This window comes from Equus przewalskii, chromosome 22 (assembly GCF_037783145.1).
Source record: "Equus przewalskii isolate Varuska chromosome 22, EquPr2, whole genome shotgun sequence".
Classification (NCBI taxonomy): Eukaryota; Metazoa; Chordata; class Mammalia; order Perissodactyla; family Equidae; genus Equus; species Equus przewalskii.
The window spans coordinates 51,563,629-51,590,220 of record NC_091852.1 but is presented as its reverse complement, the minus strand read 5'-3'; the positions used below and the strand labels follow the sequence as shown (position 1 = coordinate 51,590,220).

At 49.3% G+C, this 26,592-nt stretch overlaps 1 protein-coding gene across 1 annotated transcript in view; it reads right to left on the bottom strand.

Moving 5' to 3' along the window:
- Nucleotides 1-458: 458 nt before the first annotated feature.
- Nucleotides 459-26,592, bottom strand: part of SHC3 (SHC adaptor protein 3) — a 123,783-nt gene continuing 97,649 nt past the window's right edge. The window contains exons 8-12 of the mRNA XM_008522579.2: nt 25,903-26,053; nt 24,845-24,932; nt 21,955-22,098; nt 17,848-18,143; nt 459-8,173 (exon numbers count right to left, since the gene is read on the bottom strand). Of these exons, the coding sequence (XP_008520801.2) occupies nt 8,045-8,173; nt 17,848-18,143; nt 21,955-22,098; nt 24,845-24,932; nt 25,903-26,053 (808 nt within the window). The 3' untranslated portion in view covers nt 459-8,044. The remainder of the gene's footprint in view (nt 8,174-17,847; nt 18,144-21,954; nt 22,099-24,844; nt 24,933-25,902; nt 26,054-26,592) is intronic.

The window sequence follows — 26,592 nt, the reverse complement described above, 5'->3', positions numbered from 1 at the left end:
GGCAGGATGTTTGGTCCTGTTCCATCAGCAGCAGGAGAGAAGAGGTCAGAACCAACCCTTGCCCAGCCTCCCCCCTCACCAGTGGGAAGTTTCAGCCTGTGCGTGGGGCGCGTGCGCGTGTGTGTGTGTGTGTCTGCCTGGTGTTCTACAGAGAGGCCTGGTTGGGCACAGTTAGTCTGGTGGTGACATTCACGAAGAAATCTCTCCAGCACGATCGGAGACCACAGGCCTCCTACCTTTGATTCTGTGCGCAGCTGCCGAGGCAGAAGTCAACTCCAGTCCGCGTCAAGGCCGCCATTCCGTCTGCACCCTTGGCGGATGGGGGCGGCTCTGCTGTGACTGGGTTTTAAGAAGTCTCCGGGGGAATAACAGGACATCTGCTTTCTGTGCAAAGGTTTCAGACGCCCCCTCCCCCCCCCACTTGGTGAGGCAATACGAGATCCACCATCCAAATGAGAGACTTTTCACACAATCCTTTATTGCCCACAGACTTACAATGACAGTCACTGTAACAACGAACTCCATAGGAAACAGCTGTTTCTCTCTGCCCCGACCCACGACCCACGACCCACGGTTAGTCTGTGCTGGTAAAGAGCCTTTCACAGAAATGTAACAAGATATATTTTATAGAAAACTTCTAATTAAATTACCAAGTCCATGCTTTTAAATTGTATCTACGAGCGCAAAACCTCAACGCTCTGATGTTTTTAGTATCTAAGTCAAATATCAAAGGGTTTGCTACATAATCAGAGATGCACACACCACTGTTCCCAAAATGAAGGCACATTTTCCGTTCACCAGCGGTGAGAACAAGCACAGCGTCGTCTGCGTGGGTGTGCCAGCCTCCGCTCCTGGGCCACGTGGGGCCGCCATGCGGCACCTCCACCTGCTACCCCGGAGGCCTGGGGATGTGCCAGGTGTGCCGTGGAGGGCTCGCAAGGAAGCTGCCTCATCCCCGAAGGAGTGAAGTGGCTTCACCAAAGGTGAGGAGGGAATTTTAGCATATTTTCACCCACTGTATTGTCCAATCTCCCAAATGTTGGCCAAATAACTTAGGTTTTATTGTTTTTCTTAGAACAGAGATTAGAAAACTTGAAATCGGTTTGTCTTTCCTCTCCTCGGGAATGTCCACAGGCCAGTCCTGTTCTGATATTAAAGTAGAAGGTGGTGAGCTGGCAGTAAAGCCGGACAGAGAGCTTTACAGCGATTGTTTTTTGTTTCACAAAAGTTAGTGGAAAACAAAACACAAAATTTTCAAATAGTATTTATCAATATGTATAATTTGCCATCTAAATGCTTTTTAAAAAGTAGTAAATATCCTACTGTTACCCATTAAATTCACATGGAGTTCTCTCCTAACCCTTAGATTGAAACATCAGCTGTTTAATTCTGAATACACAAAACATTCACATACTTAATGTTACAAGATTTTTTTCTGGAACAAGTTATATTCAAAAGTCAGATGAACAGAGAACATTCCATTTGCGACCGACACACAGTTGTTACAGAAGAAGGTAATTCAGTGTTCAAAGATGGACTCCACCGTGAATTCCTGCTGTGTTGGTTGTCACTTGATTTTGTGGTCAGGAACTTTGGTTGTGGTAAGTGTCCCAGACGAGTGTGCATTAATTACCTCAGACATTCAGGACCCCAGCCTGTCCCCGAAGGGCCTAGTTTTCTACCTACAGCATTTTAAGGTGAAACAACAAAACAGAAACTTAAACTTGTGTGCGATTTCGTTTCTGACTCTTTCGTTCCATGAGAATGACTCTCCCAGCCCTCAGGAGACAGCCTTGCGTTTGGGCCCCAGGGAGTCACTTATTCAGGGTGTCTGTGAACGCAGCAAGGGGGAGAGAAGTGACGTGGGGCAGTCTCACCACCCGCCCAGCATCCCTCCTGACACAGGCCATCACGCGGCACGAGTGTGTCCCACGCCTTGTCTGCCTGCTCCACTACCCCCGTCCCATCTGCCGCCCAGCCGGCAAAACCTTCAGACTCCCCAGACCCAGCGGGGTTGCCGGCTCCCACGGGCCTATGGAACTTGACCACACCAGTCATCAACCTTGTCTTGCTGCAGCTCCCTGTGTGTGTTCACTTCCTCCTGGGTTACATTTATGTATATCTATATATATAACCTCTCCCGTTCACCTCTGCGTCCCAGGAGCCCAGCACGGCGCCTGTGCACATGAGCCAGCGCACAGACGGGGCCGAGGGAAGGCTGGCTGGGTAGGAAGGCTGATGAGCGGTGCCCACACACAGCTGCGCTGGGGAAGACAAGGCTCGCCTGGGCCTGCCTGATGGGGACAGCCTCCACCATGCTGCGCTCCTCATCCTCCTTTGCTGGCCTCCCAGACACTATGCACTCCTGGATGAACGCAGGACATAGGTCTGGACTTGCCTGTCCCCCAAGCCCTGCTTCTCACCTCCATCCTCCTCTGCCCTCCTGTCGTCTCCTGTCCTCGCTTTCCCCCGCTGGTTTCTCCTCCCCCCTGTCCCTCCGTCATTTCCCACAGTGGCCCTCATGGCCCTCCTGTTCTGTTCCTGCTCTGTCTGCACTCAGGCCCCACGTCCTGCGGCATCCTGGACCCTCCTCCACGCGTCTGCAGATGCCAGGATCTGTCAGTCCCCAAATTTTTCATTGTCCTTGTTAGTTAAAATACCGAAGGAGGAGTCCCGAGGTGCAGGTCGCACAGCCAGCCTGCACGTGCACACGTCCAGACAGCCGCATGTCCATCATCCTCAGTGTAGGTATGTGTACGTGTGTGTATGTACATACGTATGTGACTGATATTCACCAGTCCTGGTATAAAGTTGCAATTTATCTGGCTCCTATAAAATGTGCCAGTTTTAAAACTGTGCATTTGTTGCCTGCAGACTTATAAATATGTATAAACCCCATTATAAATAAATTGTGGCTGGCAGATGGCATTTTATCTGCCAGCAGTGATTGCATGGAGTTATAAATGCTTATTAATCCTCCACTTTTAAACTCACAGCATGGACCCTGGGACCCATGACGTGAAGTGGCCTGAAAACACAATCATAAATTAGGGGGGGAAAGCCATCAGTAAGGGGCAGGAAGAGCTGGCAGCTACCACTTGATGGTGCCCACCAGCATCATTGGCAATTTATTAGAAATGCAAATTCTCAGGCCACATCCGGACCTGCCGAGTCAGGGACCCTGGGGAGGCCCCGATGGCTCTGAGGCTGCCCGCCACCCCAAGCCTGCTTAGCAGGAAGGCCCGTCTCTGCCCGAGGATGCCCTGGCTCAGGGGGTGTGCACAGGTGTGCACGGGGCTGGCCAGGACATTGTGGCCAGAAGCAGCACTCCACCCATGCTGGGCAGGTGGGGAAGAGCCCGGCTTTCTCCTTGCCTGGAGGCGCGTCCAGTCCTCCCCCTCGGGCCCCAGCTCCAGGCGTTATCCACATGCTGGCCACGTGCTGATCATGCCCTTCTCATCAGTTTCTCCCCCTTCCCCAGCCCTGGCTCATCACCCGGAGAAACTACACACACTCAGATCCTCTCTCGGGGTCTGTTTCCTAAGGCCCCCGCACTACACAGAGGACTGGAAACACTTCCCCGTCGGTGGGACTGACTCACACCTTTGTGCATTTTGGAAAGAAGATGGATAAAATGTAAGCCCAAGGACGGAAGAGCTACTTGCCATTTTCCATCAGGCGCTGAGATTTATGTATCAGCCCTCAAGGGTCCTAATGAGTCCTGCGATCTATCCTAGATTCAGCCACTGGCCGCTGCTACCCTCTGAGAAGTCACCTGGCTCCAGTTTCCTCGCTGGAAAGTGGGTCCTTGCAGCTGCAGGTCCCATGATGCTCCCTTGTGTATCCTTCTCTGGGACCAGTGACAGTTCATGTCCCAGTAAAGGGGTTTTTCTGCTGCTTCTTTCTCAGGATCGATTTTAAAGGTTTCCCTACAGAACCAGGGTATTATTCTGAAACCCAAGGCCAAGATTGGTCTGCGTCCTGTGGTTACTGTTTCTAATCTTTCCACACTTCCCCCCATTTCCAAGCCAGCTGTCCCTACTCAGAGCAGGGCATGTGTAGATGGCAGCGGCACCCACAAGGCCAGCGAGAGGGAGCCAACGCACTTCTGTGGGTGAAGCACCCCAGGAAACACCCGTGCTGCATGTTGACACATATTCACCAACCCCACTCCTCACAATGGGGGCTGCACAGCCCTGCAGTGCAGGTGACCAGCCACTGCTCAGAGAAACCCAGCACCTAACGCAAGGCCAACTGGCTCTGTGCGTGCCGGAGCCGAGGATGGACCAAGGCGTCCACCCACTGTCCGGGAGCCTGTAATCCAAGGAAACATGTGACTGGCCTTCATGTGGCGACTGGTCAGGGGCATCGTCAGGACCCCAGGAGGGCACAGAGCCAGGAGACAGGTGTTGACTCCTGAGCACCGAGGGGGCTCTTTTGGGGGCCACACCAAGTGCTGCTCCATCCACTCCTCCCCCGGCCTGTCCCTCCTTCTAAGCCAGGCCTTTTCTCCACACAAGGCTTGCCAGTTTCTCTCCTCACTGGAAATTATCCGTGCTGCCCTCCTCCACCAGGAGACCCTCAGGCCACCATATGTGCCCCAAGTGGGCTTCTGTCCATCCACTCCAACACCCAAGACGGCCCTAAACAGAATTGTTGCCCAAATGAAACAATAGCCAAGGCTGAGTGGGCACCTGGTCCTTTGGCCTCTCAAATATAAAATGCCCAAGAGTGGAAGCTTCGGCACGGGATTTGGATTAGGAGCTGTGTGAATGCCTATTGTTTGTCAGGCTGCCCACGGCCATTCAGGCTCCTTGGTCGTCGAGCGTCAAAGCCGACTGAGACCAGCGGTGAGCAGCCCGAGAGCCCCACAGGCTCTCAGTGGGACGAGAACGTCACAGGAAGCACAGCTAATTCACGTTGGATGGTGAGGGTGGGAGCAGAGGTGGATGGGGTCCCCAGGGCCACTCTACAAGGACCTGCCGGTGCTCCCAGCACACTCAGAGGAGGCCTGGGTTGAGTGGGGGGCTCAGGAGAGGGGCAGCAGGCCCCAGTGTTCCGTGGGCCCAGGGTGACCCGGCACAGGGCGCAGCCACCATGCCATGGGAGTCAGAGATCCTGGCGTGCACAGCCCTGCCCAGGCTGGGATGCGGTCCAAGAAAGCACAGGGTGGGGACCCAGGCTGGGCAGGGAGCAGCCCGTCATGTCAGCCTGGGAATCCTGAGCTCCAAGAAAGCACAGGGTGGGGACCCAGGCTGGACAGGGAGCAGCCCGTCATGTCAGCCTGGGAATCCTGAGCTCCAAGGAAGCACAGGGTGGGGACCCAGGCTGGGCAGAGAGCAGCCTGTCATGTCAGCCTGGGAATCCTGAGCTCCAAGGGCAGCAGAGTCGGGGACGCTGCGTGAGCGGAACAGCTCTGCTGCCTGCCAGCTGCATGGCCTGGAGCAAAGAGGCCTCCGATCTGAGCCTCAGTTTCCCTGTCTGTGAGTGAGGCTCACAGTAATGCCCATCACACGGTGCCTGAAGGAAGAGGTGAGATATTCATGCCAGCTCTAGCACGCTTTACAAATGACAGGAACAGAGACACGACAGTCACTGCCCTCTGCCCTGTCTTTGATCTGCTCCCGTGGCCACAGAAGAGTGCCGATTTTCCCACCGGCACCGTTCCATTGTCAGCAGTCTTGCCATATGAGCTTAAAAATACATATTTTGAGTTAATATTGAAACAAAGTTTGATCCCCCAATACTTTTAATTTTCTAAATTGATTCTCATGCAAGAAAACATGATATATATTGCTTATCACCACTGAGCTAAACGCCGACTTCAGAGCAGAGAGCTACTAAAACCACGGATTACCATTTCTCACATCCCCAAGAGGAAAAAGAAAGCAGATCAAACGTTCAGGTGCTCACTGTTCCTAAGTCTCGTTTCCTAATTTATTCTTGCCTTTAGCATCAGCATCTCGGCCTTACACAGCAGGGCATGCAAGATGTTGGAAGAAAAGTCGTTTCATCCATTTTTATATGTGTGTACACTCACACACGGAGAAGGACCACGTGTTCCCACAGAGGTCAGACCTTTACGCACGTCTGCAGGGCTGTGGGCCTCTAGGAGATAGAGTGCTGGGCCGTTCTCGCAGCCACCCCAAAGTCTATGATGTCACAGGGCCAGAGCCTGAGCCAGCTGCTGCCCCAAATTCCTGTTTGCCACCCACTGCTTCTGGATAACTTGGAGCAGTGTATCCACACTGCTTCTGAAATCAGAACCATTCCAGGAAGAGGCAGTGTGGTCCAGATCCGCCCCAATCTACTGCAGAACATTCTAGAAGATTGAAGCCCCTGTCACTTGGATTCGCTGGATGCTCAAAGGACAAAAACCCCACAGAGGGCTATATGTGAAGGCTTCAACCTGCCCCGACCCATCCTCACCCATCAGCTCTACCCCATCCTTTCATCCTGGCCACACACACCCCAAAAGTAGAAATGGGGTTCGTGCAGTTAGCATTCGAACTTTGCAGAATGAGTACTCAGCAGAATTTTTTAAATCTACCCTTAACTCCTCACTATTGAAGCATCCAATTTATGACTGTCCGACTCAGCGTGCACAGAGTGTCTTTCTGTGGCACTGATCAAGGGGTGTCGCACGCCGGGGCATTTCACCGGGAGGCGGGCTAGTGTCACACCCGTTGGAAGGTGCCAGTGAATGAATGCTTCTATCTTTTAAAAGACAATCTCTGTTAAATCACATGGTCATCTCAACTAGATATTTGTTAAACATCTTAAACAGTGCAACTCCCCAACATCCCATGCCCAGCAGGAAACCACAGTATTTTGTCTCGAAGGAAGGAAGGAGCCAAGATAAAGCCCATGTGTGGGGCACAGCCCCTTCCCATGGAGCGACAGGAAACGTGCTGTCGAGACAACCAGTCACTTTACCCACTGATCGCTCTAGAAGGAGAACCTCCAGCTGATTCCCCCTAATCCTGAGCCTGGTCCCCAGCTTCCGGCAAATGTAGAGCCAGGGGGAGCGGCCGGTGCAAACGTCTCCAGGACTGAACTCTGAGCACACGTGTTTGTGTCTGTCTTCAGCACAGCTTGTACACAAGCTTTTTTCTCTATTGGCTGTAAGGGGCAACAATTTGACTAGCAGCTCCTGCGGCAGCCTGTTGGCTAGAAGGACATACAACCAAGACTCTGCCCCAGCCACGCAGTGCACATACTCGTTTTGCCATTATACAGATAAAAACAAGGGAATTATTTGCCGGTCAAGATCCTGACCAGGGAGGCTTATTTTGTGCCATATTTGGCAGTAGGGTGAATCCCCAAGAACCCCTGGTCAACTAGGGCCAAGGGGGACAGCACACCTGTGGTCAGCACAGCTGGAAACAGCTGGCATGATGCCTGCTCCTTAATGCCGGAGAGCCATCCGCTGGGGGGCACCCGTGCAGACAGGTGAGCGGCAGAGCCCCAGGGGCGAGGAGGAGGCGCCGCGGCCCGGAGGAGCAGGAGCGGCGGCCGTCAGCACAGCGCACTCAGTGCTCCACCTGCAGAGCGGGCCTCTCTGGGCAGGGTCTTGCCTCATGCTGTCACAATCCCGTGATGATTACCGACCGTCCTGCTTGCTTCTATTCCTCATATTGTGCTTATTGGGTAAAACTGCAGGTAACACCTTCGCAGTGGAATTTCCCAGTGGAATGGGTCAGTCGAATTAAATTTTCTCCTGGACAGCTACAGTCAAACGCTTTTTTTCATTAAAAAACATACAGCACAGAACATTAATCTTACATCTTTCTTAGTCTTAGAAAATATAAATATAGAGGGCTAATTTGTACAGGATGTATAGGTATGTACACCGTCAATATGCACATGAGAAATCGGAACAAGTTTATGAAACTTGTACTTTTCAGAAGCCTTCCTCCTGGAGCTGCTGAACAAGGCTCTGAGCCTGTGGGCAGCTGCCCCAGCACGGGAGCCCGATACCGTCTACCCGGAAGAGCCGAGTCCCCTGACGGCAGCTCAGCGTTGGGATCGGGCGGCTGGCGGGTCACTGGTTCCTCTCTACCGGCTGCTGGAGGCAGAGCTCGCTCCCGGCGGAGACGATGGGCAAGCTATTCTCCAGGTGGTGGTGGATGAGGTGGCTGATGCTGTCGAAGACTCTGTCCTTTGTCCGGACCTGTGAGGGACGCGAGGGAGGGTTAGCGCGACCCACAGGCAGGAGGAAGAGTACACGCTCCACTCGGAGTCAGATAGCCCACTCGAGCCATCTGAGCTGGAGGGGCAGCCTCCCCGGGGCACCCCATGCTTTCAGAGATGGTGCCTGCAAAGTCCCCAGTTACCTTCGATGGCCCGCCAGTTCAGTCCCTTCCTCTGTTCACCCCTCCAGAAGTGAGCCACAGCCTCCCCCACCTTCAGCAACCAGGGCCCATGGTGAGCTCCCCCACTCACACTGGCCTTCTCTCTCCTGCTCCTCCCCTGCCCCTTAGGATCCAGCTGTCCTGCACTGCCCCACTGGGGTCTGTAGGCTCCCATGCCCCTCCCACCTTCAGGCCTTTGCATGGTGGTCCTCAGTCCAGAATGTGCTTCTCTCCCCTGGAAACCCGGCTCGGCCTCCATGTCAGCACCTCAGGCCACTTCCCTTCCTCACCACCCCTCCCCAAGACAGCCCCCAGAATCCTGCACTCCCACCAGGAGGGAGCCCAGAGTTCTGTAGAGGAGCTCCAAGTGCCCACTGGAGGGTGGGCCTGGCTGGGATGGAGGGACCATGCTGCACATTCCTGGTCACTCAGTTCTAGAGCCTAGTATGGTGCTGCCCACGAATTTCTCCTGAATAAATGAACGCCTGAGGTGGGGGTGGGGTGCCAGGAGGCAGTTCACAGCTTCCCTCCGCCCTGCTGGCCTCTGCCCTGGTCGCTGAGGTTCAGCAGCACCCCCCAACCCTGGGCCAGGACACTCACGGGGCAGACCACACTTGAAGAAGACAGTGGGAGGTCTGGCCAGGAGCAGTCTCCCAGTATAAATGAATTCAGCAAAGCAGCAGCATACAAAATCAACACACAAGGTCAGCTGCATTTCTACACACAAACCATGAACAATCCAAAGAGGACAGTAGGAATGCAGCTCCATTCACAACAGCATCAAAAAGAATAAAATACTTAGGAATTAACTTAACCAAGGAGGTGAAAGACTTTTACGCCAAAAACTACAAAACATTGCTGAAAGAAATTAAAGAAAACATAATAAATGGAAAGACGTCCTGTGCTCGTGGATTGGAAGACTCCATATTAAGATGGCAATACCACCCAAAGCAACCTACGATTCAACGTAATCCCTGTCGCAATCCCAACATTTTTGGTAGAAACAGAAAAATCCATCCTAACATTCATAAGGAATCTCAAAGGACCAGAATAACGAAAACAATCTTGAAAAAGAAGAACAAAGTTGGAGGACTCACGCTTTCTGAGTTTAAAACTTACTACAAAGTTATAGTCATCAAAACAGCATGGTACTAGCATAAAGACAGACATAGAGACCAATGGACTGGAATAGACAGTCCACAGATAAACCCTCGCAGATGAGGCCAAATGACTTTTGGCCAGGGTGCCAAAACCACTCAGTGGGGAAAGGCTAGTCTCTTCAACAAATGGTCCTGGGAAAACTGGATCTCCACATGCAAAACAATGAAGCTGCGATCCCTGCTAACACAATATACAAAAACTAACTCAAAATGGATCAAAGACCCAAATGTAAGACCTAAAACTATAAGACTCTTAGAGGAAAACACAGGGCAGAAGCTCCAAGACATTGGATTTGGCAATGATTTCATGGATGTGACATAAAGGCACAGACAACAAAAATAAATAAACAAATTGGACTTCATGAAAATTTTAGAATTTTGTATATCAAAGGACACTATCAACAGAATTAAAAAGCAACCCATAGAATGGGAGAAAATATTTGCAAATCATGTATCTGATAAAGGATTAATATTCAGAATATATAGAGAACTCCTAAAACTCAACAACAAAAACAATCAAACAACCCAATTCAAAAATGGGCAAAGAACTGGAACTTGCAGTTCTCTAAAGAAGATGTGAGAATGGCCAATGAGCCTGAACATCACTGATCATTAGGGAAGTGAAATCAAAACTACGATGAGATACCACCTCGCACATATTCGGATGGCTAGTATTTTTAAAAAAGAAAAAACAGAGAACAACAAATATTGGCAAGGATGTAGAGAAATTGGAACCTTTATGTACTATTGGTGGGAATGTAAAATGGTACAGCCACTGTGGAAAACAGTATGACGATTTCTCAAAAAGTTAAAGATAGAATTACCATATGATCCAGCAATTCCACTTCTGGACCCCAAAAGCAGGGTCTGAAAGAGACAGTTGTACACCCATGTTCATAGCAGCGGTATTCACAATAGTCGAGTGATGGAAGCAACCTAAGTATCCATTGCAGATGGATGGATAAATAAATGTGGTCTATACATACAATGGAATATTACTCAGCTGTAAAAAGGAAGGAAATTCTGATACATACTGCAACATGGTTGAACCCTGAGGACATTAGGCTAAGTGAAATAAGCCAGTCACAAAAGTACGAATACTGTGTGATTGCCCTTATATGAGACACCTACAGTAGTCAAAACCATAGAGACAGAAGCAGACTGGTGGGTGCCAGGGGCTGGGAGGAGAGGTGAATGGGGAGTTAGTGTTTAATTGGTACAGAATTTCAATTTTGCAAGATGAAAATAGTTCTGGAGGTGGATGGTGATGTTGGTTGTACAACAATGTGAATGTATTTAATGCCGCTGAACTGTACACTTACCAATGGTTAAGATGGTAAATTTTATGTTATGTGTATTTTGCCACAGTAAAAAAAAAGTGAAAAGAAAAAAAAAAAGAAAAGAAAGAAAAAAGAATGGGTAAATGATCTGAATTGACATTTCTTCTAAGAAGATATATCAATGGCCACTAAGCCCATGAAAAGATGCTCGACATCATTAGTCATCAGGGAAAATGCAAATCAAAACCACAGTGATACACCACTTCACACCCACTAGGACGGCTGGAATCAAAGTCGACAGTAACAATTGTTGGTAAAGACGTAGAGAGATCAGAACCCTCCTCCACTGCTGGTCGGAATGTGAAATGGCGCAGCTGCTTTGGAAAACCGTCTGGCAGTTTTACAAGTGATTAATTATAGGGTTATCATATGACCCAGCGATTCCACTCCTAGGTATATATCCAAGGGAAATGCAAACATATGTCCATACAGAAACTTGGACGTGATGTCTACAGCAGCATCATTCATGATGGCCAAATGTCACTAACAGACTAACCATAAATAAAGTGGGGTATATCCATCAATGGATTATTATTCAGTCATAAAAGGGAGTGGCAGCCTGACACACACTACTACATGGATAAACTTTGAAAACATTATGCTAAGGGAAAGAAATTTGTCACAAAAGTCTACATATTATATGATTTTATTCCTGAAAGTCTAGAATGGAAAAATCTATATAGAGAGAAAATAGGAGTGTTGTTTCTAAGGACTAGGGGTGGGGGGGGGGGTGGGAGGAGAGGGGGGTGGTAGCTAAATGTTCCGGCATTTCTTTTTTAGGTGAAGAAAATGTTCCAGAATTGGCTGTGGTGATGGATGCACATATCCGTGAATATACTAAAACCAGTGAATTGTACACTTTAAATGGGTGTATATGTAAATTACATCCCAATAAAGCCGTTTTAAAAATCTCTGTCCACCAGTTCAAAGAAAATCCAGAGGACAGGGAGCAAGGTTAACAGTGCCACAAGGAAGCAAGGACCCAAATCCTGGTGTGAGATAGTCTACAGACTGGATCTAGGTGCTCAGACAAGTCGGTGGTGTGGGGGCCGATGGGGAGCTGCAGTGGAACAGGCAGGATGCACCACACGGGCCGTGATGGAGGCTAATTCCAGCAAATGTACCGTAAGAAAAACATCTTTGAGATAATCAGGAAAATTTGAGTATGTTAAGTGGTTATTTTAAATTTTATTGGATATAACAATGATGTCATGTTGATGTTTTTAATGTCCTCATTGGTAGAGATGCATGCTAAAGTACTTACAGGAGAAACGCAGCAGGCCTGGGAAATGCTATAAAATACTTTGGAAAGCTCCTCCCTCCCCTTCCTTTCCTTCCCAAACGAACAACCAGTCCAAAAGCCAGGCAGCCTAGATGTCTGTGCTGTGGGGGGCAGGGGTAGTAGCCACAGTGGCCCCTGATGGGAGCCTGCAGGGCAGGCAGAGCGAGGCGAGGGCCCACAGGCTGGACAGCTGGCCCAGGCATCAGAGGGGTCCATGCCAGGGAGAAGGTGGGCAGCCCAGCATGGAAGTCAGAGCCGAGCAGGGGAGGGCATGTATGTGGGAGGGCAGAGGGGCGTGGGGTCAGAGCAGGAATGGGGCGAGGAGTAGACAGTGGCAGGAGTGGCTGGACAGAGAAGTCGGAGCCCTGGCCGGGTGAGGACAGGGGGCGCAGCGGCCGCAGTGGTGGATGCCTTACATACAGGGGAGGAGTTCCTCAAACAGGTAGAAATACGAAGGATGGCGGGAGTCAGGTTTCTATTGTTGGAGAAGAGGGTTATGAATGTGGAAAAGGACAAAAGCAAATGAACCCCGTGGTATCAGAGAGGCAGCAGAAGAACTGTCGTGAGCTCATGTTTCTAATCTATACCGATAGATATAGAAATAGAGAAATAAATGTACATGCACGTGTGTCCACGTAGAGGGCCTGGGAGTGCAACTCCCCACGAGCAATGGGCACAAGTAGTGCCCAGATCCTGATCTTGCCATGAAAATGAGCCAGCCAGGGCTCCCTCGGGAAGGGGCAGATGGCAGCACCGTGGCGGGGGGAGTGGGGAGGGGAGGGGGGAGATAACCCTGTTATAGTGTTTTGTATCAGAAGGAGGAAGATGCTGAAAGGATAGTGACAATGTGTCACAAGGACACAGAAGTAGCTTGAAGGAGTGCAGAATAAATACAGTAACCAGTTAGAAGCCACTGAGTGAAATAGGAATGGTAACTCCACACTGACAAAAACAGATAAATGAATAGACTGAAAGTTTGATTGGCGACAGGGTATTCATGGAATTTCAAAGCCCCTGGATCCCGGAGTCACCCGACCACGGACCAGGGGGCCTGGGGGGCACATGGGTGCACATGGGCTCGTGTGAGTAGCCACTGAAGATCTGTGGGTCAAACCACATTTCACCAGAATTCACATTTTCTTTGTTGTGGCAGCATAGCCCTAGACTGACTAATATGAAGGGAATCTTAAAATAACAACAAGGCTTATTTAGCAGAGGGATTGGGGACTTGCTGTTTTCTTAATTACTCTCGGAATAAAATAAAAACCTAGTAAGAGCGGGGTGCTGGACGGTTGTCACTGTTTTGTGACTGTTATGAATGCAAAGCCCCTGCTGTGCTCCCCAATGTGCCACAACCCAAGACCACCTGAGTGAAGCCACTGGGACCCCCGCCACGGGGTGGCAGCAGCTTCTTCACATGCACAGGGCCCACCTCCCTCTGCTGGCCCTTCAAGGCTGAAAGAATGAATCAACGATCCATGACTCAGGGGATAATTTTAAATGCAGAGGGCTGACTAAATGGTTCTGAAGATGTTGAAAAGACAAAAAAAAGTGTTCCAGACGCCATCTCCAAGGCTGCTCCACCACCCCGCCCCAGCCCTTTCCAGCTGCCACTTCAGGGCCGGCGTCTCCAACGCTCCCCCGGTGCCCAGAGCCCTGCCACGTCTCCCTGTCCCCCAGGTCTCGGCCACCCAGGCTGCTGGTCCTGATTGATGGGTGCACCGTGGGAAGGCACATAGGTGGGTCTACTCGGAAGTAAATTTAGACACAGAACTGTTTTGCATCCTTGTTTCCCTGAGTGATCCGTTCTGCCAAGTTTCCTCTGTTATACTCAGGGACCAACCAATTACCATGAAAATCAGATGAATAAATATTGAAGAGAATGTGTTCATTGTCTATTTTGGTGTCCTCACAGCAAGGAGGCAACATTACATTTTTAATTAAGTGTTTCATTTCCATTTTCTTTTTCAGCTAAAGCTATCCTCCACAGGATCAATTAAACTAGATAATCAGATCCAGCAGAAAGCCCCCAAAAAGAACAGTCAGTAGAGGGGTGACTTAGAAGTTTTCTCAACCATCCTACAAGTTTCTCCTCCAGAATGAGAGCTGCCTGGACAGCACAGCAGGCGTCTGGCCTGCTCGGACCCCTGGCCCCCCGACGTGAGCACGGCTTCATTCCGTCCTTGTCTTCCCCAGTCTCTTCATCCAGGCTCATGTATGTGTGATATATTATTAGTGCTCCAAATCTTTTCTTAATCACCCCGCTTTTGTCTAAAAGGACTGAATGAACAAAAAATTCATCATTTTTTGTCTGTAGGATGGTATAATTTAGGTAAATTTTAACTTTTCATTTTTTAAAAATACCTAAAATTTTCAACCAGAATATTTACATTTTCATAGAATTGTGTGGCTCTTTTCTCTCCTATTTTCTTCTGGATCACAACAACCGAATTAATAGACAGTCTCTGCAAGTACAAGAACTCTGCACGGTTCTGTTTAAAAAACCTCCTTTGTGATTCTATATCTGCCAGCAGCGCGGAACCCGTGTCGCCTCAGCTGCCTTCCCGGGCTCTCAGCTCCCAACCGGAGAAAGCCCAGGTTGCTCTATGCGCTCACGCGTCGATGCTCCTTGAATACCGACTGTGTGTCGCGCCCTGTCCAGGTGCTGGGGGTCCTGCACTGAAAAAGACTGCTCCCCCCATGAAGTTATAGTCTGGGGGAAGCAATTAGGAAACAAATTAGCAAATAAACAGGTGCTAGTTTGTGATAAGTGCTTTGGGGTAAAAATAAATCAGAGTAAAAAAATAGAAGGTCTCTGGGGGGTTGTGTTTGAGGGGAGGCGCCTGTGATTTGGAGAAAGCCCAGCTCGTTGTAAGAGGTGAGTACGACCCCATAATCCTGATGCCCAGACCAGATGAGCGCCCACAAGCGATGGCAGCAACGACAGTAAGGACGAATTCCACTTACGAACGGTGACTGAAAAAACCCTAAAGAAAATGTTAGGCACCCAAACCCAACAACGTGTTTCAGGATTTCTGTGTCAAGACCAAGCAGGGTTTATGCCAGGACACAACAGTGAAATTCTGCCTGTGTAATTCCCCACATTAACGGACTTAAGAAAAAGAAGTCACAGTATTATCTCAAAAGATGCTGAAGAAGCACTCGATAAAGTTCAGTATGCATACAGGATGAAAGTAATTTGGTAATTAAAATGTACGAATTCCACTAGAGCAGAGATTGCCCTTTTGACTGGTTCACAGACATCACAGGTGCCAGGATTTAGGAGTCATGTGGTACACATTTGTTGAGTAAACAAATGAATGAATGAATGAATGAATGAATGAAGTCCTTTAGGCTGATAAGGACAGTCTGCTAAAAGGGTACATCGTCCTTAATGGAACAACTTCAGTCCCTTTCAGGTTGGGAACAGACAAGTGCGCCCTCTCCTGGCCAGTGCTCCACGGCGCCCTGGTCGGGGCAGTACAGCGAGGACTGCCAGGTCGGGATGGGAAGGCAGGACGCAAGACTGCCCGTGTCTGACCCGGCCGACCCTCCATGAAAACCACCACAATCAGGAAAATTTCTAGGCACTCGATCACCCCACATTCCTCTCCCTGCAGCAATAACTGTTGAGAAAAAGTAACCAGAAATAATAGGCCACTTACAAGAGAACTAAAACCAGACACTCTAGGAAGTAACCCAGCAGAGGAAACACAGGAACCTTCTGGAGAGAATTTTCAAATTCTAACAAAGGACAGCTCAAAACTAAATGAGTGGTGACTTATGCCATGTTCATGGATGTGACGATTTAGTATTGAAATGTCAGCTCTCCCCCCCCGTTAACCGTAAATCCAATGCAAGTTCTATTAAACCCACCATGTGCTTTTGGTGACTTGATGAACTGAATCTAAAGTCAGAACAAAGAATAAAGGTCTGAAAACAGCTAAGAGAACTTATAACGAGGAGAATCAGAGGAAGGAGTCACACACCAGGTATTAGGACGTTTCAAAGCTGTAAGGAGTCAACGGTGTGGGACTCGTACCAGGAATAAACCGTCAGATCAACAGAACAGAACTGAGAGTCCCAAACAGACCCACGGTCCAGGGGACCTGGTATGTAAAACCAATGGCATCAGCGCCGCAGAGAAAAGACAAAGTATTTCGTAAACGGTGACAGAAAATGTGGCTGACTATATGGAGATTTAAAAAATGTTGGGTCCCTGCCTTATATCATCATCTTTCAGTTGGAACTGAAACCTACATGTGAAAGACAAAGCTATAATGCTAACAGGAGAAAATATAGAAGAGTTCAGTATGTCTGTGATTTGTAGGTGAGGGAATCTTTGAAAACTCAAAGGCATAAACCATAAAGGGGAAAACTGATGGATTCAGGTACATCCCAAAGAGACTTGATTCAATGAAGAACGTCACAGACAAAATTATCCAATAGATGAAAAGGTGGGAGAGCACGTATGGAAATTTGAAGGCCGAAAAACTCAGCAAGAAAGCCCCATAAGAAGATCAACGGGGAAAGACCACAAGATAAAATTCACGGGAGAACCCGCTGATGACGTGCAATCAAAGGGCCGCACAGCAAACAGAACTCAGCGTACAGAAAGCCCCACTGACAGCGCTCAACACAGGTACCACGGGGAAAAAAGAGATGAAATGGGATTTGTGGGACAATAGTATGTCCGTAAATTTCTCAAATGCACAAACACAAAATACATGTTTTCCCCAATGTACATATATGCAAAAAATCCACACAACTAAAGAAGGTGGACCGGAAGGATATACACTGCGTAAGTTCACGGGAGTGGGTGCCCAGTGGAGAGGGGACAAGGGTGCGCAGAGATGGGTGTCAGGAGAGCCTAGACAGCTGAGGCAGCAAATTACCTCAGGCAACACTGGTCCCACCCCAGACACACACAGTCAGATGGAGTTCAAGTCCAACTGAAGATCTGGGCTTCATCCGACCCATCAATCAAAAGACGCAGTGTTCTTAACCACCACTGAGATAACTCCACATGCCTCTTTGTTTCACCGGGTGAAGAGGTTAAACAACAATCCCGGAATTTATTCAAGGGTTACGTAAATGTAATTATACTTATTAAACTTAGCAGCTCTTGGACGGTGCCGAGTCTATTTATTGATGGGAAGAGGGTGTGTTCAGTCAAACCCACAGAACTACTCAGACATAGTCATACTGCCACGAACGGTGAACTCACCATCACGCAGCATCAGTTCTCTGGGTGGGAAAGCCAGAGACTAATTAAGAGGCTTTACTGAGCGCTTCACATTTTATCACCTAAGAAAGAAAACCTCAGTGACCCAACTTCAGAGAGATTTGAGATAAATACTAAAAGCCCAGGAACCCCGTACTTCCTCGTCCACTATGAATGTATTTGGAAGAGAAATCCTCAGTTTCTGTATTTATTTATTTTAAAGGACATGAGAATTAAGGCCTTCGGCCTGGGCCCTGGTGACCTTCCCACCTGTATAAGTCACTCAGGGCCCTGACCGTGGGCTCTGTAGCCCGGCTCTGGGCTGGAAGCGTGAGTCCTCCATGCCGGGGCTCTGGGGTCCTTGAGGAGTGACCGTCAGGACCCCAGCAGGCACGTGTGGGTAGAGGAAGGACAGTGGGGACCGTGTGGTGACCCAGGGGAGGCTGCTAGGGGGCTGGAGTGCAGGAGCCCCCCACCCCGTGCTCACCGTGCCTTCTGGGTCCACAAGCAGCAGGTGCTTGGCGTGGCCATCATGCATGCCAGTGAGGACGAAGGAGCCGGGGTTGGTGGTGCTCTTCCTGACCAGGAAGTCTCCATCTCTCTTCAGCAGCCCTTCGGCCTCCTTTCTGCTCATCTCTCCTTGGTACCAAGGCTCCGCTTTCAGCTCTTCCAGCATCTTGGCATCCGGGGCCCTGGGGGAGACGGGGCTGATGCACTCCACCGAGGCTGCCTTGCTCAGCACGGGCCCCAAGGGCTGGTTCTTGAGAGCATCTTCAAAGGGTTCTGCCAAGAAAATTTGCCAGCAACAAGTGAGTCCCAAGGAGAGCAAATGATAAACAGCATAAATTGAGAGATGGAAACACAAAAGCAACTTCTATCAGAAAGAAGAGCTGGAGAAAATGACTGGCTGCTCATACAACGACTCATCCCTACACTGCCCAGATCCTGGCATGACTCTCCTGATGAGTCTGCTCTCCCAGGACAGCTGGGCGTGGTGCCCTGTGCCACGGATCCAAGCACACCCTTCGTCTAGCAGCTCAGAATGCCTTCACTTTTGCACGCCGCAAGAGGCCATGCACATGACACGCCACCCACTTCCTCTGGAACATCAGCCAGCCTCTAACAAATCTGTTCTCTTCTGAATGAAAACCTGCCAAGACCAGAGGAAGTACACAGAGAAAAGACAAGTTGCAAGGCTTTGATTTCATGCAAAACCTAAACCCAACTCATCAAATGTTTATTTCAAAATCTTTGTATCAGGCAAATTTTTAAAAATTTATTTGTGGTGAGGAAGATTGTCGCTGAGCTAACATCTGTGCCAATCTTGCTCCCTTTTGTATGTGGGACGCCATCACAGTGCAGCTTGGTGAGCAGTGTGTAGGTCCATGCCTGGGATCTGAACACGCAAACCCTGGGCTGGCAAAGCGGAGCATGCAAACCCAACCACTATGCCACTGGGCCAGCCCCTCAGGAGAATTTCTTTTTTCTTTTTTTTTGGTGAGGAAGACTTGCCCTGAGCTAACATCCATTGCCAATCTTCCTCTTTTCTCTTCTTTTTTCACTTGAGGAAGATTAGTCCTCAGCTAACATTCATGCCAGTCTTGTCTACTTTGTATGCATGATGCCTCCATAGCGTGGTTGATGAGTGGAGTAGGTCCACGCCTGGGATCGGAACCTCCAAACCCGGGCTGCCAAAGCAGAGTGTGCAGAACTTTACCCAATTGGCCCCAGGACTGGCCCCTCAGGTGAATTTTTAGAAGAGAAGAAAACTGACATTTATTGGGTGCCTTCTGTGTGACCCACCCCAGACAAGGACCTGTGCTCGTTTCCCTGTGGAGCGTGAGTATCTGAGGTCGAGTGTGACTCCATGCCCTTCAGAGCACGCCTCTCACTGCAGGGCATCAGGGAACGCCAAGGCTGCAGCTCGAACGGCAACAAACATCAGTGGCAGAAGGAGTCGCATGGCATGACTAACTAAATCGCAGTGTTTGACTTGCAGACGAGGTGACGTGTGCAGAAGCACTCTGAGAAATGCACACGGTGCTAGGCAAGTGTAAGGTATTGTGGTGATAGTTTGGGACCACACTGCCAACCTAGGACAATGCAAGCACCAAGGAACAGAGACAGTTCTCTCCTGGGCACAACTGCATCCCCAGAGCCCAGCATTACTCCTGGGACATAGGTCACACTCTATGAATATTCAGTGAATGCTGTAAAACAAGGCCAGCTTGTTAAATGCCAGGAGAAGATGGGCGGAAGTGAGGTGAATAAATGAAACCAAAATTAAGTCACTTTGACACTTGTTAAATCATTTGCAGATCTGGAGAGAAAAGGAGGTTAAAACCATTGGCTAAAATTATGTTTGTGGATTTTCTCTTTTTAGCCTAATTTTTTCCTGATTACCTGGAGCAGTTGAAAATTTGTATTATACTGTTTCTGCACCATCAACATCACCACCATCAACATCAGTGTCACCATCACCATCATCACCACCATTACCACCATCATCACCACCAACCACATCACTGTCACCATCACCATCATCACCACCATTATCACCATCATCACTGTCATCACCATCATAATCGTCATCACCACCATTACTATCACCATCATCTCCAACACCACAATCACCACCATCACCATCACTGCCATCATCCTCACCACATTGTCACCACTATCACCATCACCACCATCATCACTGTCATCACCATCACCATCACTATCATCACCACCATAATAATCCACATTATTATCATCACCATCATCACCACCACTATCATCATCATCACCATAAGCGCCACCATCACCATCAGCACCATCATCATCACCATTGCCATCAGCATCACTATCAGCACCATTACCATTACCGTCAGCATCGCTACCACCATCATTATTAGCTACAGTGGTCTAAGATAAACAATACAGAGTGCTGGCTTTATTTTTTTTCCCACATTCTTCAATAGATACTTGCCTCTCCAGGGCCTTTTGACTTTCTGTCTCCCTTTCTCTGGTTTTGGGAGCAGGAGGTGAAATTTAATGGAATAGAAAAGGGGGCTCTGGTTTTCAGTTTTCCCATCTCAAAGCCCAGCCCAATCTAATTCTCCTCAGGCTCTGGGGCCAGGAGTCACTGGTACGTTGACGAAATTAAACAGTGGATATTGACCACAAGCACAGCGACTGAACTGCAGTTGGGAGCCATCGTTACAACTGCAGCAGAGGCTCCGAGAGCCAGCACTTTGCGCTGCATCTTGGGAAAGTCACTTCCTACCTCGTAGGCTACTTCCACTTATTTTAACAAGAAGAGATTGGATTGGATGATCTTTAAGATGCTGCGGGGCACTGAGATTTTGCAGTTTTTCTGCTCCGGTGATTTCTGTAGGTCAGAATGGGAGTCAGCGGCTGGGAAGCCACAGTGGCTGAGGAGAACTGGCCTTTGGTTGTCGTGGTGCCGCCTAACCATCGAAGCGCTCAGCGCTGTCCTCACTGCACTCAACAACACGAACAGCGAGTGCTGGACCAGCGGGATACTCCCTGAGCTCTAGGAGTCTCTGCTTCCTCCTCTGGAGAATAGTAACAGTAATAACAATAATAATAGTGTCCACCTGCAGGACCATTGCTAAAATCCCGTGAAACGAGAAGTGCCCAGCACATGCTAGAAACTCATCAGACACTAGTCTCCTCCCCCTCCCTCTTCAGCCTGTAAAATTCTCAAGGAATTTGAAAAAGAAATTTGGGAATGTAAAGGTCTTTCTGAGCTCGGGAATCTCCTTCTAAATTCCTGAAGAACAATTCCCACTTTCATTAACCAGTTCATGGTTGATTTGATTTTCTCAGTCTATACAACAAGCAGAAGGTTCATAATACACATCACTCTCTGTTGCTATCCACAGGAGCTCCGAGTCACTCTTCCTACCATGATTTACTTTCCATCAGAGCACTTGTCCCACCTGGTAACCCCCAGTGGTTATTTAAGCTCCATGGGAAGGGGGACTTTGTCTATTTAGTTTTCCTGTGTATCCCCAGTAAGTAGAATACACACAATGTCTGTACTCAGTGGAGAAGAATAGGGTGAGAAAGAGAGAGAAAGTGAGAGGGAGAACGAGCATGTGCATGCACACCGGGGGGGGGGGGGGGTGGGGTGCAGTTTCTGGCTTATGTGTTGGTCTTGCTCAACAGACTGGGGGCTCTGTGAAGATGGGGGCCTGGCCACTTCATCTTGGCATCCTTAGCGCCTGATACAGTATTTGGCACACGATAGCCAATTAATATTTAAATAAATAAATAAATAAATGCATTTATTTATGTGTATCATTTGTCTCAACACATGTGCAGATCTGCAAGAGTAAAGTCAGTTCCCAAAAGGGGGAATTGCTTTGCCCCGGACTGCAGAGAGGGTTGTAATCCCAAAGCAGAGGTCGGCCAAGTTCAGAGCCTTGAAAAGCCCAATCGTAACCCAGGAAAGTGCAGCTAGTCATCACGTGAATCAAAACCCCACTAGCAGAAAAGTCAATAATTGCACAAATTTCAAATCAAAGACAGTGTGAAAAGCAACCTCAGCATAGGAGAAAACCAGAGGTGAACGGAAACCCACTCATGTCGAAGAGATCCTTCCTGGGGCTGCTCTCGGCGCTGCTGTCCGGGGTGGGGCCGGGCGGGGCATTCACGTAGGCGGGGGCCTCTCCCATGAGGGCTGCGGGACCTTTGCCTTCCGGCGTGCTGTAGACATCCAAGGACCCTGCAACAAGAAAAGGAGCCCTCTGGTCTCTTCTGACGGTAACGCTGTTGGTGCATCCACAGCTGAGCTGCCCAGTGTTTCATAGAGAAGCTCCTTCAGCCCATGGATGAGAAAATCCTTCTTGCAGATACCCATTGTTAAATCTCCTCTTCGATCCTATCACACGCACTGTTCTGTTCTGGCTAGGACACTTTCCAGTCCTTCCTGTCACACTGGGACCTGCCAGCCCATGACAGAGGGCCCTCGTGATGGTTAGGGGCCTCCCCAAGACTCCGGGCCACCTGAGCAGGCCGGGAGCGAGCTGGCCGCACCTGTGGCAGAAGCTGCCTCGGTCTCCTCATGCCCTTTACAGAGGCCCCGGGAGCCAATACCCCAGCAGGAGAGCGGCAAGCCTTGTTTTAGTTGCTCTCTCTCTTTTTCTCTCAAGAGAAGGTGAACACTTCATAAATTACCTCCATTCCAGCAATGCAACGCAAGTGCCCTGTTTTAGGAAGTTCGGTCTTAATGACCTGAGCCTCCCGTGGAGCCGGCCTTGCTGCTGGCTCAACACAGGAGGTCCAGGGAGGGCTGTGATTGAGGACCCGCCTACACCGCCCAGGGCAGTGCCTGCCTGGGGCTTCCCAACTGGCCCAAGTGTGCAGAGGCTGGGCTGGGGAGTCCCTGCGGTGTTGCCCGAGGTGAGTGAGGGGTGTGGCCCAAGGTCCCCTGCAGATCACTATCGGATTCTCTCTGCGGGAGCCCTGTCTCTAACTCACTTAGACATGTTCTCAAGATCGCCTCTTGGCCGTCACACCTCTGGGGCGAGGTTATGTTTCACACCCTATGGGCGGTGGGGTGTTGGAGCTGGCTCACTCCAGCTCAATCCAGTAGTTAGCTCAGGGTTTTTGAAGCAGCTTTCCCCAGGGCCTGTGGCAGGACTTTCGGCAGCACACCACCGTCCCCGGCCTGTGAGTGTGAGAAGGCAAGTGTCCTGCTACAGTCCCTCCCAGGAGCGCCTCCCACTAAGCCCTGACTGTGTCTGCTGCTGCTGAACAAGGTCTCCTTGTTCCCCAGGCCGCTCCTGGGTCCCGCGTCCTGGCCTGGTGATGGCCATCTGTGCTCACGCGTGTGCCTGTATTGCACACAAATCCTTCTGTGAAAAAAACTTTACAAACTAAGTTGTAAGAGGAGACGACCAAAAGCACAAAGAATGGCTTCCTGACGACGGCCCCTCCCCAGACAGACGACGCAGGTACCAAGTCGGGGCGGTGGACACACGCCCCAGGGCCGCACCCAGAGCTAGGTTTCATTTTGGGGGAACAGCCGCTAGCAAATTAACAAGGGGCATGCTAATTTGTTCTATGGAAAAGATATGTCTTGCTTTCAAATAAGAACTTGAAATTTATTGAGAGTTATGAGTCTCGAGTTCTAGGCCAAGAACGTGTGTGAGGCTCATTGGGGCCCTGGTGCATCTCTTACAGTGGCTGTCCTTGATCAGGCCGGAATAACTTGAAAATACAAAAAAGGACCTCCTATTTCAATAAATCTGACATATTTTTCAATAAAGTGAACATTTAAAGTAAATAACGTGTCTCCTTCGGTCACCAGCAGTTACGATATGTCTGTGAACACGAGAGTGATCCAAATACATCTTCAGTGTACAGAGAACATAGTGAAAAAGCACCTCGGGAAGCGTTCTGACTTTGGTTCGCTGTTTCCATCCTGGTGGGGGGTAGAGCCATGCATTTTGTTGACTGGGCAGCACGGGTGGGTCATCTGCCAGCTGGGGCAGGCAAGACACGGAATTCTCTCACAAGGGGGCAATTCAAATAAATCGTCATCATTTACTCCCTGACGCAAAGGACGATAATCCAGGGAGATGCCTTAACAGTAAACCAATAAATGGTTACACTGATATACAGGGAAGCACAAACTGGATCTTCATCCACTTGCCACTCTGTCTCCTTCAGACCCTCAGAGTTAGTAATAACCAAGGGCTCAGAGCTATTGAAACAGTTTTGAAAATGTTGGAGGAGGGAAAAGTTTAAAATTAAAAGAAATCCTTAAAATATATATACACACATATATGTACATGTACAGAAATAACTGTCTAGAGAATAGAGACTTATTAGCAGCTAGCGGTAGGTCCTTAGACAGTCATGTCTGAGTGATATTTAACATGGGATGCAGGTGCATGCTTGACGCTTTGACAAGATGTGGAGTGTCCCCCATAGGTACCCAGGGCCCGTGAGGGACTTGTGCTGCCCCTGCTGCCACCTCTGACGGGGTAGGTGTCTCTCCCTTCTTCCTGAAGCTGACCCTGGACTGGGGAGGGGGGTGAGGCAAGGAAGGGGAGCTACTGGTTCCTCCTTGGAGCCCCAGGGGCCCAGCCCTGCTGGGGAGCTTAGGGAGGGCAGAGAACACACACAGAGTCCCAACCAACTCCTGCTTGAAATGGGCGCAGGTGCCCCTGGGGAGGTGGAGTCCTCAGGCCCTCCTGCCGGGGAAAAGCCTGCGGTGGAAAGTGTCCGGGGTGCACGAAGGGGTGTGAGCTGGTGCTGGTGCCAGGGAGGCACCAGTTGACGTGGGCCAGTGCCTCCCCCAGCGCCGTCGTTTCTGGCCCTGTGATCGGCTAGAACCTGCAGCTCCTGCCCCACAGCAGGTGTGTCCTGCAGGTCACTCTGCAGCTCCACGGAGGTGGATGGCCACGGGGGAGCACACAGCCTCCGTGTGTCCTGGTGTCGCGTCCCCTCCCCCGGCCTCTCACCTTGCCTGACAGCTGTTTGCCGCCAGTCTTCAGCAGTCGGGCCTCCTAAGTGTCTCCCCTGGTAGTAAGTTTGCTCTTTTCCTGAAAACTACAGACACGTGTGAATTCACAAAGAGAAAAAATTATCTTCTTGTTTCCCCACCTTTGAAAGCCATGGTGCGATAGAAGTGACCTCACTGGGGGTCGACTGCCTCCCCGATTACACCCAATTTTCCCTTGGTGCCTCATGGTTGGCATTAGGATTTAGGAAGTAAGTTTGTGTGGGCGTGAGGAAGAGGCAGCATCTCATCAAAGCTACACAACCTCCCCCTTGTCTTCACGCCCCCGTTCCCTGAGCGCGACAGTAACCTGTGCTCTCCACATGCAGCCAGGTCCCTCATCAAGCCCCCGACTAAACCCCATTCGAGGGTTTCTGAGAGTCAGAATATACTTCCCACCCATAATCATCATGCCTGGGCGAGTCCACCCAGTCGATCCTCTCTCAGTGTCAGAGGTATTGACACAATTTCAATGTTATTCTACCACTTTTACTGGTGTCAAATGTCATTCACATAAAGTAGATGACATCAAAAAATTCCCTATAAAGATTAGAGATCCCATAACTCTAGAACTAGTCATTGCCTTACTAGAATTTTGAGTTAGAGGGAAAATCAGAGACATGACTAAAGTAGAAAAACTCATAAAATTCTCACCATTTTAAAGGCCTATATCCACTGTCTTTTCAGAGAACCTAAAGCACCCTAGGCCTTTTTAAAGTATTGGACTCTCTTCCCCTCGTTAAGATTGCCATATAACAAGGCTTGTTCTAGGCTGGAGCAGGGATGCCCAGGTTTGTAGCTCAGGAATCACATATGATTCCTAGGCATCTGACTAACGCCTGGTGATGTTCAAACAAAAGCCTTTCCTACTGGTCTGTTTTGTGAAATCCGAGGGGACAAAGCTTGTGAGTTACTCCATCAAAGCTTGGACAGAACACCGGCCTGAAAATAAAGTTGAAGAAAATAAAAGGAAATCAAGCTCAGTTTGCCATCATCCAAGGAAAAAGGTATAAGACCTACCTGCGCTGTGTCAGGGGCGTGGGGTCTGGCTTTCAGTCGAGCATCCCCAAAGCCCCCTGGAGGGGCCGTCTTGCTTGGGATGCTGTTGTAGTATGGGTGGTCTGAGCCATCGCCCTCCTCTTCAGTCCAGGGCTCATCCAGACTCTGCATTCTGTTAAAAGAGGATTTTTAAGGGCTTTAGCCAAAAGGAGAGCTTGCAGTCAAAAACAACAAATCTAATATTTGATAGTATTTGTCACTCCAGAAAACAGAGTTTAGTCACTGCCCCCTCAGCCTCTAGGTCTCAGACACATACGAAAAGCAACTGAGTTGTTTGACCAAATATCTCTGCCTTATTTACATTTCTACCCTTTGGAAAATTCCAGGCATATTTGAAATAGGAAAGAACTCTTTTTTAAAAAGTACATTTTAATTAGGAAAGAAAAATTTATATCTAAGGGTAACCAGATCCTCAAGGCACAGACACATTTCAATAAGTCATGAAATTTGCCCAAAACAAAATCAATGAAAAAAAAGGAGATTTAGTGACATCAGGGAAAATGGCAGAGTAGGGACCTCTCAAAATTTTCTCTTCCAGAAAAGTTAACAAGAAGACTAGCAAAAAACACTTTTCAGGATCAACTTTTCAGAACCCTGGAAATTAACCAGAATCTTGCAGCAACCTGAGGAGTGTTTATTAAACTCCTTGTT